Source organism: Mercurialis annua, linkage group LG5 (genome assembly GCF_937616625.2).
Source record: "Mercurialis annua linkage group LG5, ddMerAnnu1.2, whole genome shotgun sequence".
NCBI classification, from domain to species: domain Eukaryota; kingdom Viridiplantae; phylum Streptophyta; class Magnoliopsida; order Malpighiales; family Euphorbiaceae; genus Mercurialis; species Mercurialis annua.
In genome coordinates, this window is record NC_065574.1 from 7,887,197 (window position 1) to 7,903,170 (window position 15,974).

A 15,974-nucleotide genomic window follows, 5' to 3' on the forward strand; every position below is an offset into this window, starting at 1 on the left:
TAAATTAAAAAATATTTTTTTTTGATATTTTTAATATATTTTTCTAAAAAATAAAAACAATGTTATATATATATTTTTGAATTTATATTATTTTAATTTTTTGAAAAAAAAAATTATGTATATTTTTATGGATATTGTATTTTTATTAAATTTATATTAAAAAAAGTATGATAATTGAAAAAGGAAAAGTGTTTGTGGAAGAAATTGAACAAACTATCTTCACATTTTACTACACAGCGACTACATCATTTAAGTTATACCTTGTTGGTATGTTAAAATTTATTGAATTCTTATAAAAATGAAAGTTTATTATAAAATATAAGGAAAATAATAAAAAAAAAAGAGTGATTTTTTATGACTGGAATTTATTTTATTTTTAGATAATTTTAAATTTTATTGAAATACAATAACAATCTTAGAGGGTGTGAATAGATTGCAAATGGTAGATTAAAAAAATTAATTTGCAAAATAAAACATTTAAAATTAGGTTAGGTTTTAGAAAGATGAACACAAAATTTAGAGTGGTTCGATTTAAATATAAATTTGCATCCACCATATAATTAAAAGTTGAAATTTTAAGATCCACTAACTCAAATAGTTTTACAAAACTAACTTTAAATTTGGTGTTTATATAAACACGCGCCAAATTTAGTATTTTCTAACTAAATATCAAACTATTAAAATGGAGTTTTAGAAGATTACTCCTAACTACGATAAAAGTCTACTTCAAACCACAAACAACAAACACTTAAAGAGTGTGTTATTAATATGATTTATGGAAGGAAGACTTGAGAGCATATAAGAATTGTTGTTATTGTTTTTAATTGAGATATCGTAAATAAGTTTGTATTTATACTCACTGCAAACAACTATCTGCTTTGCCCTTTGACTAAAAACTAAAGTGCATAATTAAAAGTGAACACCGTTCGAGGGGGTCTGGAAATCGGTGTATCTCCATAACCAAATCAAAAAACAGGGATTGTAAAAATGGGATCTCCAGATCCGTACCGATAATCAGTTCGGTTTGAAAATTTTATTTCTCGGTAAGATTCGGTACGGGGATTTGGTCCTAATGCTTTGATACGGTTACCATTAAAATCACAGATATAAATTTGGTGTAACAGTTCATTTACTGACTAAATAAACATAGACAAATTCAAAAATATTAGCCCCTGATCATAATAATAAGAATGTATCAAAACTTCCTCATGTTCCAGTACAATGATAATATCCTAATTAAACATACATCCAAAATCCATCACTTTATCAACTAACTAAAACAAGAACTGTCAAACGCTCAAAATTAGTCTTTGATCATAACAAATAAATTATGTTGTTAAAATGATAAAATTAAATAAATATTTTATTTGAAAAATGAACATGTTAAAATTCTATATAAATTTTATTTTTTAATGATTAGATAAAAATCAAATAAATAATAATATCAAAATAATAAAATTAAAATAAATATTGAATATAAAATGTCGGTTTGTTACAATTATATTTTTATGCAAAGTAATAATTTTTTTATATATAGACTGATATTTTAAAATATATTATTTAATATTATATCGGTTCTTCGGTTATAAATTCGGTTTTTCGGTTCGGTATATTTCGATTTTGGTTCGGTACGGATATCTATCTAAGATCCAGAACCGTATCAATAAACTTTTTGGTTCGGTTCTGTTCGGTGAAAATCAATGGTCAATATTTATTTTTCAATCCTAGATATTTTCAATTCGGTATTCGGTTAGATTTTGAAGATATCCAGGATCCATGCACACCCCTAACCGTAATGATGGTCTCCCAGCGAAAAACCTTCTGCTTCTCTTGAATTTGAAAACTGGAATTTTTGCTAAAATTGTCCAAATGATGTCTTAAATATTCTACAATATTTCTACACACTTATAAATATGTTTAGAACACTCATTGTTAGTTGTTAAAGTCAAATTAAAAGAGATTTAAAAGGCAATGGTTCAACATTTATTAGACCCTCGAATAGAAAAACTGCAATCGTATTAAAAATATAAGACTACAGTAAAAAGATAAAAGTTATAACTATAAAAATATAAAAAAAATATGAATAACTTAATTTTAAACTTAAGCTTTAAATTGATAATTAAATTACAATTTATAACTTTTAAAAAACCGATGTATATAATATGAGCAAATTACTTTTAAACTCCTTATGTATAACGTAATTTGCAGTTTCATATGTCATATTTGAAAATCAAATGATATCATCATTCATTTTTATTTTAATTTCCATTTATTATTTGTGTTATTAACTAAAAAACAAAACTTCAATTTAATTACATTTATCTTTAATATAATTATAAATAAGAACTATATTTATATGAGATTTAATGGCCTGATAGTTCAATTTTTATTTTTATTTTTTATTTTAAAAAAAAAAATTCTTACTTTTCTTACTTGTCAAAATTGAAAAAGAAATATTAAAACATTTATTTTTTTTAAAATAAAAAATAGAACATTATATATATATATATATATTAAATGAATTCGTTAAGTCGTTAAATCCAACAAAAATATAATTTTTATTTACATTTATATTAAAAATAAGTTGAAGCACCAAACTGAAATTTAATTCAATAAATTAAATTCTTCAATTAGTTGACTAACATTAAAAATAAACAAAAGAATTAAAATGTCAACGGAAATAAAAAGAGAAAGTCACAAAAACACCACAAAATAACTCTTTCTTTTCACACTTTACCAAAATTTTGAAATCTTTACATGGGTACCACCTTATTTTCATTAGTACCATTATGCTCACATAAGAGTCCATCATCCATAATCATAATGCACGCTGACATCACGTGGTTCGCCAAATGTAATGACTTGTGTTGTTGGTTTTTTTTTCTTTCAATAAAACAAAAACTTGTATTATACATTTAACATTAAAATTGAATCTTGCAAAATTCTTTGTAATATATTTACTTAAATTTTAATTTTAATTTTAAAATATCAATATTAATTTTAATTTTAAAAATATTAATATATTAAATTTTAAAATATAAAAATACACAAATAATACAATTTAAATAAAAATAATTTTTTGAATTACAGATATATTATTGATATATGCGAAACACGGTTTTGATGCCTAAATAACATATGTTATGTATAAATTATGTATCAGAAATGTATTTATTAAGTATATTAAAAATATATACATATATTATATATAAATTATGATAGCGATGTATATATTTAAATATATTTTAAAAATATATCTATCATGTATCACCGATATATTTGAAAAATGCATCTATCATGTATAACTCATGTATATGCGATATATCTATTAAGTAAATTTTAAAATGTGTCTATTGTGTATAATTATATAATAAAAATATATTTATCATATATAAATTATGTATCAAAAATATATCAAATATGTATTTAAATTTTTTGTAATAAAACTAAAAAAAGATGTAAAAAATGTGTCAATTATGTATAAATTATGTATCAACGATGTATCTACTAAGTACATTTAAAAAATGTATCTATCATGTTTAATATTTTTTTTGATAAATATCACGTATAAATTATGTATCGGGTTCATATATGTATCAGACATGTATCAAATATGTATCGGAGATGTATCAAATATTTTTTTTAAATGCCTTTTGTATGTTTTGATTATTTCTTAACTTTTTTACGTAAATTAAATTCATCGTTTTGAAAGGAAATTGAATATGTATCAAATATGTACTTAATGGTGTCGGAGATGTATCAACTATGTATTGGAGATATATCAACTATGTATCAGATATGTATTAAATATGTATCAAATATGTATCGGAGATGTATCCAATATGCATATCGAAAATATATCTATGATACAAATTTTTGACAACCATCAATTTATAAAATAAACTACAAAACTAATAATAAATGTATCAGAAATATATGTAACATGTATCGGAAGTATATCAAATATGTATCAGAGTTGTATCAAATATATATTTGATTATTTTTTAATCTTTAACGTAATTTGACAATATTTTATATAAATATATATTTTTTCAAACTTAAAATTAATATTTTTCGTTTACTATTTCAACTATCTTCTATTTGACTTAGGCATCGGAGTTTAGTCGGACCAAACCGGTCCGACTCACTTTAACCTTGAAGAACCATCATTAATGTTTGAAATAAGTTATTATGTTTCCTATTTAATGTGAAAAATTAAAAAGATAAAAATGAGTCAACTAAGTATATCTACTAGTCTAATGGTTCAAGTAAAATCACAATTAATAAATTATTAAAAAAATTAAAATATAATTTTAATAAGAAATTTTAACATTTAAATAAATTATCAGTACTAATAAAATAATGTTGTGAAATTAGCATAACTACAATAAAGCTAAAGACGTAATTATGTATGAAACTATTTGATAGATTTCATGTTTAGCATGTAAAATGGAAAAATGGAATAGGCATTATTACAAGGAAAAAAACGGATGGGGTTGGCATTATCCAGTTAAAGTGTAAGATAAAAAGGAGGCTGGTTGTCGTGGGCCATATGCCATCCTTATCCATTTAAAAAGAAAAATAGGTGTTTTGTGGGTGTGGGTATTGAAAAGATGGTGCTGGTGAAAAGTTTTAGAGAAAAATGATAAAATTGTAATAAAATAGGTAAGGAAGTAAATTATGCAAGAAAAAAGATATTGTGTGAAAATAGAAGCTTTTTTGTGGTTTTTTTATTATTTTTTCAAATAAAAATGAAAAACCATATCGCAAGATTTGCAAACGAAAGAGACGGAAGTGTGAAATATAGTGAATATCACAAATGTTAAAGAGTAATCTGCTCATATAATTTTTTCTTGGATGATAATATATTCATATTAAGTTAAAAGTAATGGATAAGATAAGATCATAAAACTGCTGAATGTTTTTGGTGGTGGTCTGCAAATTTAGCTTTTGCTTCTGTCGCATGACTATCAAACATCATATTCAAAATTTTCTGTTTTTCTGTGAGCTCATCCAAAACCTAGGCTAGCCAACTTGGTCGTAAAGCTATACACGCGTTAACTTTTAGTTGATATACGATGGATCAAAGCATGGCTCACTACGAGATAAGCAGAAACCTCCAAATTTTCTCATGCTCATCGCCACTCTATACTTATTTTGGCACAACCAGAACAAGAGCTCTACACTCAGGCAGCAGATTACACTGCTTGAAGCCTCAATATTGTGTTTAGTATCTTCAATCAAACATGGCTGGAAGTATTGTTCCTCCTGCTCAAGTTCTGTTATCACGGCGTGTCCAGGAGATGGTACTCCATGGTGAAGAACCACCACAACCGTACATGGGTCGAGATGATTCAACATATGATGTTTCTGTTCCACCGCCATATATGCCTCCGATCATTGACCTCAGCCTCCTCTCACCGGATTCATCCACTGCAGAAGATGAACTTCAGAAACTCAGATCAGCTCTTTCTTCATGGGGTTGCATTCAGGTATAAACTCTCAACGTCTTCATTAAAAATGTTTGGTTTTAAGTCAGCTACACATCCTGATGAATTTCCGGGAATTCAGGTAATAGGCCACGGGATTCCAAAAGCGTCTCTAGACAAGATTCGACAAGTGACTAGTGAATTCTTTCAACAGTCTATAGAAGAGAAGCAAAGGCATGCTAAACTAGTGGAAGAGTTTGAAGGGTATGGAGCTGACCCGGTTCCTGCAGAAGGTCAGTCCCTAGACTGGTCTGATCGTCTTTTTCTTACTGTATACCCCGAAGATCAGAGGAATCTCAAGTTTTGGCCTGAAAATCCAAAATCTTTCAGGTTCTTCAACCTTCCCTACTGTATTTTGATTGTTCAAACATTTACAGGAAGAGCCTTAAGAAAGTTCAGAACTTCAGTCGCTATTCTTAGGAACCCCATACATTATCACACAGGAGGCGACTATTCTTAAGGCTTTTCTTAAGCGGTATTTTGCATTCAAAGAGAGATTTTATAGGTTTTCATACCCGCATGATTTTATACAATTGTGCAGAGAAGTATTAGAAGGCTATACTACAGAGATGAAAATGCTAACCGAGCTTCTTTCAAAATCCATGGCAAAATCATTGAATTTAGTGGAAAATTGCTTCCTGAATCAGTTTGGTGAAAAGGAAACTCTACATGCACGGTTTAATTACTATTCACGTTGTCAGAGACCTGACCTCATTCTTGGCTTGAAAGCCCATGCAGATGGATCAGGGTACACCGTTATCTTGCAAGACGATGTTGAAGGCCTGCAAGTCCTAAAAGACAAGAACTGGATCACAATTCCCGCAGTTTCAGATGCCCTTCTAGTCCTAATGGGAGATCAAATGGAGGTAACATTGTGGCTTTAAGTTATGTACTACAAAAGATTTGTCTACATTTAGCATATGCACATAAACAATATTGCCTAAACGGCGCATCACCAGATAGCTTATACACTAATATGTAGATTTCATGACATAAAATTCATATATATCCAGCTGAGACGTGACCACATCTTATCATTTGTTTGCAATATGATTCACAGATAATGACTAACGGAATATTTAAGAGTCCAGTGCATAGAGTTCTGACTAAATTAGATAAGGAGAGGATTTCTGTGGCTGTCTTCTACACACCTGAACCTAAGAAAGAGATTGGACCAGAAGAAGGATTGATCAATGAGGAAAGACCACGAATATTCAAGAAGGTGAAAGATTATGCTGATGTGCACTGGGAGTACTACCAGAAGGGACAGAGAGCACTTCATGTAGCAAGTGTTTAGAGCCACGCATTTCATTGCATGAAAAGAGGACACTAGTTGTAGCAAGTAGCAAAATCTAGAGATAAACATAGTATCAAAACAGTAGTCTGATAGTCTTTTGTGCTATGTATGAAATTATGAATCTGTATGATTGTTAACGAATAATATAGACTTGGAAGATCATGAACTTTTATGCATCATATGTTTTAGCTTGCAGCAACTACATTCTGACTTCTGAGGCAGTTAAAGTAGAAAATTTCAGTTTATTCCGATTGCAAAGATGAACAAAAAAACTATTATACAGTAGAACTCATCATTAAAGTAGTTCACTATAATGACTGCATTGCTATTTCACTCGAATTTTGATCTTCTAAAACTAACATCACCAAACCAAAATAATCGAAATCGAAATAAATAAATAAAATTCTAAAATTGCTTCATAAACCGATACAAAAAAATAGTCGTACCACAAAAAAGGCCCGTCTCTTCAAGTTCTTTCCTGTTCCACAATACCGGTAGGAGGTTCAACAGGAGGAGCACCATTATGTAGCAACTTCTGAATCTTAGGCCGATCCTCAAACCCTTCAGAACTCCCAAACAACTGTCTCCTATAAACCTGATGCAACTTCCCAAACAATTCCTTCTTAATACCCTCAAAGGCCATATCCAACCTCTCTAACTGCTCCATAGCATTCTGATTATACATAAACAACCCGTAATACAACTCAAAGCTATCACTCGCCGTATTCTCAACCAAATCCAACAAAGTCTCGTACCCTTTGGTATTAATCGGAGACGACTCGAGCCCAAATCTCTCCAACACTCTCCCCATCGTATGGGTCACAAACTGCGACCCGGCAGCGTACCGATCGTGCTCGGCACAGCTCATTTCGACCATCCGACACCCTTCGCGGGCGAAAATATCGAGAAATTTCGCGCACCGACTAACCCGATCGTCACTATCACCAATCCTAACTTTATCAAACACGAAAGGCAAACCAACCCACGAAAGCTTAGCACTTTCAGGGCCAAACATGGGATGGGTACACAATATATCGAACTCAACGGGCAAATATTTCAACAAAATGTTCTTAGCGAATTCTTTAACGGATAAAACATCGACAAACAAGGTATTCCTCTTGAGTCGTTGAAACGGGAACGTTTTAAGAACGGATTCAGTGGAGAGAATTGAGGTGCATAGGATGACGACATCGGGGTGATTCTCACAGAGGTCGTGTGGGTTGGTGAAGAGGCGAGTGTTGAGTTGTTTGGCGGCGTCGGTGTAGTTGGTGCGGGAGTAGGCGAGGAGGGTGTGGCCTTGGCGGGAGAGGGTTTTGGCGAGGAATTGGCCGAAGTTGCCGAAGCCGATGATGGCGATTTTGAGGGATTGGGATTTGAGGTGTTGGGATTTGAGGTGGGTTTCGTAGTCGTAGGGTTGGGCAGCGTCGATTGCGCGGATTCGGAGAGGGGGAGGGCGGCGGAGGTGAGTTGGGTGGGTGGCGGAGAGGGGAGGGAAAGTGGGGAGGAGGTGTGATTGGAAATTGAAGGAATGGAGGAGGTAAGTTGGGGGTTTTGTTGAAGTTAATTGAAGCATTTTTGCGTCTGTGTTTGGTGTCTGTATTGGAGAAGGGAAAGTTTCTATTTCTGCTTTGATCTATGTAAGAGACTCAGAATAAGCTAAAAGTTAGTTACTTGTAATACTTTCTTGAGGTTATTGAACTTTGCACGAGTTGCAGTTTGGTCATTCAAGTTCGATTTCTTACAAAATGATTATCCTACTAGCCAGAAGTTGACTTCGGGTGAGGTGATTTACAAATGAATTCCGGCTAATTTTTCCTAGATGGCAGTTGGGCTCGGAGTCTCTCCTTCATTCCTTCCTATAGTGCCATATCAGTTTGTTACGTCATTATCTTCCTCCTCAATTTTTTTGATATATACACTAGAATAATCACTATTCTAATGTCCACATTAGCATTTTAGAAAACATACTGATGTATACGCCAAAATATAATCATTGTTCCAATGTCTACACTAAAATATAATCATTTTCCCAATGTCTACATCAGCATTGTTTTTGAATAAAAATTGTTCGATGTCTAAAACTGTAAAAGAACTTAGTTCATGTTTAATTTGCTAAAATAAAAAGTTCATATTAAATTTACAAAACACGCTTGACGATTTTTTACGCAATTAAGCCAAAAATTAAAAAAAAAATTGGCCATTTCATTTTTGAAATCAAACTGTACTATTTTTCCAATAAAGATTTTGAATTTCATACATCCATATTGAGAATCATACCAAAATAAAAATGAATTTTAATAAAAACCTCAACTACAATAATATTCCCTCCATTTTTTTAGTTGTCCATTTAGCTAAAATTGTACATATTAAGAAAGTGGGGTTTTTGTCTTAAATTATGAGAGTAAATACTCAAATAACCCTACTATTTAATACTCCCTCCGTCCATTTTTAGTTGTCGTTTTAGGCTAAATTGTTAAGATTAAGAAAGTGCCTTTTTTATCTTAAATTATAAACATAAAGACTAATATATTATAAACTCCACTAATGAAAAATTTAGTTTTGAAAATAGAGTTATTAACCTACTATTGGAAGATTTAACTTTGAAAATTGAATTACCATTTAATGAAGTGATTTAATAATAAGGTCAAATTTGAAATATTATTATAAAAGTCACATACAAATTCTAAAGTGACAACTATTGATGGACAAAAATATTTACCTAAAGCGACAACTAAAAATGGACGGAGGGAGTAAATTTTTTAATAAATTAAGTCATAGAGTCATTTATTAGGGGAAGGATAAATTTAGAAGATACTAGCTAATGTTATCTTAAATTTCTAAAAAGACAACTATTGATGGAAAAACACATTTGCCTAAAGTGACAACTAAAACAAATGGAGGGAGTAGTTAATTACTGTACATTTTCAAAATATTTCCTAATAATTCTCTTCAAAATCTTTAGACTTTTGTGTTAGTTTAGTACTAGTATATACTTTTCTCAAAAACAAAGTACTAGTAAAAACTATGCTGCTTATGGTACTATATTCAATAGATATAAATCCATCTAACAAATACAGCAGAGACCATGCGATAGATTCACAAATAGAAAGAACTTGCATTTAAAAGAAAGGACTTGAACTTCCAAGATAGAAGTAGAGGCTGACATGAATTGTAGGCATTGACATAAAATCTGAAAGGCAGGCTAATTCGATCCAAAATGCCAAATTGGCAGAGGGGAAAGGGCAACATTACAAAATTTTAAAGTAACCGATTACAAAATAACAGTAAAGGTAATAAATACTTAGACTCTCCTCAAGACACACTAATGACAATTTTCTCGCAATTCTGTGACCATCTTCAATTATCATCATCATCATCAGCCCTTCAAAAATTGTATTTAACTAAACTACATAAACTACCATAAAATCCCCATGCAAATGGGGCAAAAGATAAATGCAGAAGCAGGACGAGGATGGATGTGCATAAGTAGTAATTCCGTCCCTACTTTTTTGTGTCATTATCCTCTTCTTATCCGAATATCTTGAAAAGCAAGCCACCGTGAGTGGCGAAAAATGGAGCAAACACGAGAGATTCAACTGCCATGAGCTTAATGAGAATGTTGAGCGATGGACCTGAGGTGTCCTTCAGTGGATCACCGATGGTGTCCCCGATAACAGCAGCTTTGTGTGGGTCAGAACCTTTGGGGCCGAGTGACCTTGCATGCTCTGAGGCACCAGCCTGTAGAGAAAAAAACCCGACTTAACTTGCCAAATTCCAATCTCCATAAACCAAAATCAAGACTCTATATGAAAACTATTAGCAATACCTCAATGTACTTCTTGGCATTATCCCATGCACCTCCGGTGTTGGAAGCAGAAATTGCAATCTGTTGAAATCAAACATAATAATAATGATCAGATTGAACCAGATAAAATGGATTTCAATAAAGCATGTTGCACCAAATTGACTTGTAAAATGATTTCATTACCTGAACACCAGAAACTAAGGAACCAGCCAAAACGCCCGAAAGAGTCTCAACACCAAACAAGGTTCCAACAATGAGGGGTGTAAGCATGACAAGAGCACCTGGAGGAATCATCTCCTTGATAGACGCATCAGTAGAAATCTTGACACAGGTAGCATAATCTGGCTTGGCAGTACCCTCCATGAGACCGGGAATAGTGTTGAACTGCCTACGAACCTCCTCAACCATCTTTAAAGCTGCACTTCCCACACTCTTCATTGTCATGGCAGAGAACCAGTAGGGAAGCATAGCACCCACAATCAGACCAATGAAGACCTTTGGGGTCAAGACATCAACAGTCGAGACTCCTGCACGGCTCACAAAAGCACCAAATAAAGCCAAAGACACCAATGCAGCAGATCCAATGGCGAATCCCTACAAGAAAACATTACAGAATAAGTCTTAGTTTACCTCTAACGAACAACACTTGAAAGAAAAAAAAAACACAAATACACAACGATGATGTTACATGTGTTTTATTTCAACTGGTATTTTAAGTACAAAAATAAGTATATATAACAATGTAGCGAGTTCAAAGACCAGGAATGGAAGTTACCAGGAATGGAAGTTTCACAAGTCAAAATCAGAACAACATAAAATAATAACGGAATTGCTATACTTAAAAATGGGCAAATCACAGTACCTTTCCAATTGCAGCAGTAGTGTTTCCAGCTGCATCAAGAGCATCAGTTCGTTCACGAATGCGGTGACTCATGCCAGCCATCTCAGCAATGCCACCAGCATTGTCACTAATGGGGCCATAGGCATCAATAGCCAATCCAGTGGCAATTGTGCTCAACATTCCAAGAGCAGCCATAGCAATGCCATACATGGCAGCAAAAGTAAAACTAACAAAAATGCTAAGAGCAATGGCAAAAATTGGAATGATAACAGATTTATATCCCAAAGCAAGACCAAAGATGACATTAGTGGCAGCTCCAGTCCTGCAGGAGTCGGCAACATCTTGCACAGGGCTGTAAACGTAAAACACTAGTTTAGTGATTGAAAAAAAACATACAGCAATAAGATACTGATTCAAATACCATCACTTCACACCTGTAGGCATTGCTTGTGTAGTACTCTGTAACAAATCCAATAATAAGTCCAGCCCAAAGACCAATAGCAACACACAAGAACAACTGCCTGCATATGAATCAAGATATTAATTGTACCAGATAATTATAAATACTTGAAAATGTAGAAAAAGATAAAACAGAACTGAACCATTTAAAAAAAAACTCAATTTGATTGGCACTTGAATACATAGTGATAAATGTAGGTTAAAAAGAAGTCAAAGATTTTTAAAGTAGCTAATTACTAATGTGTATCTTGGGACAACTCTACACCCACTTCATCACATAGCTAAATAAGCAAAAGTTGGTTAAAACAATAATTTCTTACAACTGAAAATTGAATACTAGGAACAAACTGCAAAAAACATAGTATAATCAAACAAGAAATTGTATCAAAAGAACAAATCAAAACCATTAAACAAAGGATTTAACCATAATTAATCACTGATAAAAAAAACATTTGAAACATACCAGTTCTTAACAACCTTCTGAACACCAAAATTGTAAATTGTAAAGGACGAAGGCACTCCAACCCAAGTTACAATTGCGATGCCAACAGTCATTAGAATAGTGGAGATAACAAGCTGCTTCTTTAGTGCAGGCTCAATTTCCTTAACAGCCTTGATTTCAAAGAAATCGGTGGCAAAGAGGGTTGTAATCAAGCAGACTAAAATACCCACAGAACTAATGAGTAGAGGAAATAGCATGGCAGTAAACTCGTGGTTGATCCCAAAAGAGGATATGGAAGCCACAACAAGAGCAGCACAAGATGCTTCAGCATAGGAGCCAAATAGATCAGAACCCATCCCAGCAATATCTCCAACATTGTCACCAACGTTGTCAGCAATCACCTGCAAGAATTACAATTAGATTAACTCAGCCAGGAGTATAGAAGTGTCAAATTATAAGCAAAGTAATCATCGATGCTTACAGCTGGGTTTCTTGGATCATCTTCTGGAATGTTTCTTTCAACCTTTCCAACAAGATCAGCACCAACATCAGCAGCTTTGGTGTATATACCACCACCAACCCTCCCGAAGAGAGCCATAGATGATCCTCCAAGACCATAACCAGTAATAGACTCAAAGAGGCCTTCCCAATCATCTCCATAGTACAGCTTGAAAAGATTTATGGCGATGAAAAGAAACAAAAGACCATTTGCAGCAAGCAGAAAACCCATCACTGCACCAGACCTAAAAGCAGTAATAAAAGCCTTTCCAACACCCTTCCTTGCCTCCAAGGTAGTTCTTGCATTGGCATAAGTAGCAATCTTCATCCCCAGGAAACCAGAAATAACTGAAGTGACAGCGCCAAGTACAAACGCAATAGTACTGAATATTGCAGTAGCAAGTGCTGGCTTGCATGTCTTCTTTGAATCATAAGTACATGGTTGGCTCTTTGTGCTAAAACCCTCAACAGAACCCAAGAAAAGGAAGATCAAGATTGCAAAAGCAACCATGAACATACCAACATACTGATATTCAGTGAACAGAAAAGACGTGGCACCTGTTGAATCCATAAATTCACAAATTTAATACAAATAGATCATAGCTACATAACAATAAGTATAAGAGATAGTAATGACCACTAAATCACACAAAATTACGGCAACTAGCAACACAGAGTCATATTAAAGAGTATATAAGGTGAAGAAAGCAACAAAAGAAAACATGAGAGTATCTAGTAATAAGACTGAAGTTACCTGTTACAAATAATAAAAAGGATTTTGACATAAATTACAATATACATTTGTGATACATCACTTCCATCAAATTGTTTGCAAGCCATGCTACAATTTACGACGGACAATTTATACGTATCAGATTCTTACCAACCGGAGACAAATTGTCTCCGATTCCATGAGATAATAATACGAGTCAGATATGTCATTGGCATCATATATATAAAATGCTGCTAATAACACTTCATAATTTAATACAGATTTAGTATAATACATATACATATATAAACACATCTAAAAAACAGAATAATACAGATTCATTTAAAAAACTTTATCATGTACAAATAGCAAAGAATCGAAATTTATGTCCAAAAGAAGACATTCACTACGAAATATTGTACAGAAATAAAAGGACTGTCGGCGAATCTAATCCGGCTACTATAACAAAAATAAGAAGAAATATATTCCTTCAATGTCTCACTTATATAATCCACTTTGTACTTTTATAAAAGTTAAAGACAAATTACAAAGTAATTATAGTAAAAATTACTATTATTTATTAAAAACAACAATTAATATTAATAAAAAAATATCAAAAAACAATCTTTTAATATTATATTTTCATAAATTGTAAGAAGGAGTAACAGATTTAGTATGAAGAAAAGATGTTGAATGCCAAAAGATGGTTCTGCAAATTAACATTTTTTTTCCATACTTACATAAAGCAGTAAAAGAATTGATTTCATATTACACCACTTCCAATAAAGAAAATAAATTGAAAAGGACAAAAAACTAAAGCTATACAGTGAAGATAAGATTACAAGTAATTTTCAACAAAAAAAATACAAGAATCACCTCCAACAAAATTGCCAAAATTACACGCAAATTTAAAATAATTGAATATATTACTTTACGCTACATAGTTTTGCTTTATTCAACAGTCAGTCAGTCAATTCAAAAAACGATTCCTCAATCCCCGCCAAGAAGACATCACACACACACACACGTGGAAATGCACACATAGAGACAGCCACATATTATAACACCCAAAAGAACAGCCAACATATCCCCCATTAAACGCATAAGACAAATTCAATATAGTATCAACATATTAATAATAAAAAAAATCATTTTAATATCATTTCCGGTTCAAAAAAATAATACATTTACAATTTCTTTCCAAAAAATAATCCCAGTATAATAGATCCAAATATTCAGAGATTATAACAGCAGTTATTTTTAAACTAGATTTAGTCAAATATGTCATTTGTAGACTGAGCTAATGACATTATAACACTTATGTCTGGACAAATTTATTACAATATTATCATTTTAATTGTACAAATTCATTACAATATTATCATTTTAATTACGTGTTATAATGTGAACCGCCAGGTACAGTGACGGACTTAAAAATTTCTCAAAGAAACAGATCTAAACAGTGTAACAAAGAAAAAATCAGGTACAGTGTTAAACAAGATAGAACAGTTCTTGAAACACACAATAATAACACAAATTTATAGACAGATCTAAAATAAAACACAAAAGATCTCAAAAAAACACTAAACCAGCAGCTTAATTATTAGTATACCTTCAGAGATAGCGTTTTGAATTTCAGCACATTTAGCGACGACGTTTTCATCGTTCACACCTTCCTCTTCCTCAATAAGACTATCATTATACCCGTTCTTGTTACCCTTAGGTGCCGAGCCCGGCGCGTGGCGCTCAGGCGTGACCTTCACGCGCGAGACTATGTACCACTGGACTAGTGAGAACACTATGCCGACAACAGCGCATACCGGCACTATTATCTGTGTTCCTAGATCCGACAACAACGCCGACCCCATCCTCGCCTGAACCCTAGAAATGAAGTGTCTCCGGTGACGGTACACCTTAGAGAAAGAGAAGTGTGTTTGTGAAGAGAGAGATAAGAGAACGGAGCTCTTCAGTGTGTTTCGTGTGGTTTATTTATATTTGCAGATTATAACATTTTTGTTGGGGAATGTGAGGGTTTTTCATTGTGTTGTTTGGCTTATTTTATTGAGTTGCATCTGGACCGTTGAGATTCGTTTGGATTAGTTGATAAATTACTGCTGTAGTTTTACTTTATATACTTTTTAATCCCTATTGTTTTGACATTAAGAAATCGAATTGCTTCATATCAATGTATTTAAGATCAAGTATAAAAAAAAGTTGTTCTTACCCATTTATACATATAATTAACATAATCATCAAATTAAGACCCATTTAATATTATTTTATTAAACTTTATCCGTAAGTTACATTTTAAAAAGGATAAATATTTTAATTTTTTGTTTATAGGCCAAATTTTCAATATTTTCAATATTAACCTAAATTTTAATTTTTACTTTCAATTATAAATTGGAGTGGAAAAAAATTAAATATATCA

General features: G+C 32.2%; 3 protein-coding genes across 4 annotated transcripts; 1 reads left to right on the forward strand and 2 right to left on the reverse strand.

The window, feature by feature from the left end:
• Positions 1 to 4,795: 4,795 nt before the first annotated feature.
• Positions 4,796 to 8,597, reverse strand: LOC126681327 (arogenate dehydrogenase 2, chloroplastic). Of its 2 annotated transcripts, none has more exons than XM_050376867.2 (2): positions 7,233 to 8,597; positions 4,796 to 6,381 (listed from the first exon to the last, which is right to left on the reverse strand). In XM_050376867.2, exon 1 carries the CDS (start codon positions 8,357 to 8,359, stop codon positions 7,253 to 7,255), a length of 1,107 nt encoding a protein of 368 aa, XP_050232824.1. In that variant the 5' UTR covers positions 8,360 to 8,597; the 3' UTR covers positions 4,796 to 6,381; positions 7,233 to 7,252. The 2 variants fall into 2 exon arrangements, with proteins under 2 accessions (XP_050232824.1, XP_050232823.1); XM_050376866.2 differs by having other exon boundaries at positions 4,796 to 6,280; positions 7,233 to 8,596.
• Positions 5,247 to 6,962, forward strand: LOC126681328 (codeine O-demethylase-like). The gene is made up of 4 exons (XM_050376868.1): positions 5,247 to 5,492; positions 5,572 to 5,819; positions 6,031 to 6,355; positions 6,550 to 6,962. Exons 1-4 carry the CDS (start codon positions 5,247 to 5,249, stop codon positions 6,784 to 6,786), a joined length of 1,056 nt encoding a protein of 351 aa, XP_050232825.1. The 3' UTR covers positions 6,787 to 6,962.
• Positions 8,598 to 9,992: 1,395 nt separating the features above from the next.
• Positions 9,993 to 15,524, reverse strand: LOC126681326 (pyrophosphate-energized vacuolar membrane proton pump). The gene is made up of 8 exons (XM_050376865.2): positions 15,156 to 15,524; positions 12,815 to 13,389; positions 12,355 to 12,734; positions 11,867 to 11,953; positions 11,454 to 11,784; positions 10,775 to 11,185; positions 10,613 to 10,672; positions 9,993 to 10,524 (listed from the first exon to the last, which is right to left on the reverse strand). Exons 1-8 carry the CDS (start codon positions 15,409 to 15,411, stop codon positions 10,315 to 10,317), a joined length of 2,310 nt encoding a protein of 769 aa, XP_050232822.1. The 5' UTR covers positions 15,412 to 15,524; the 3' UTR covers positions 9,993 to 10,314.
• Positions 15,525 to 15,974: the final 450 nt, after the last annotated feature.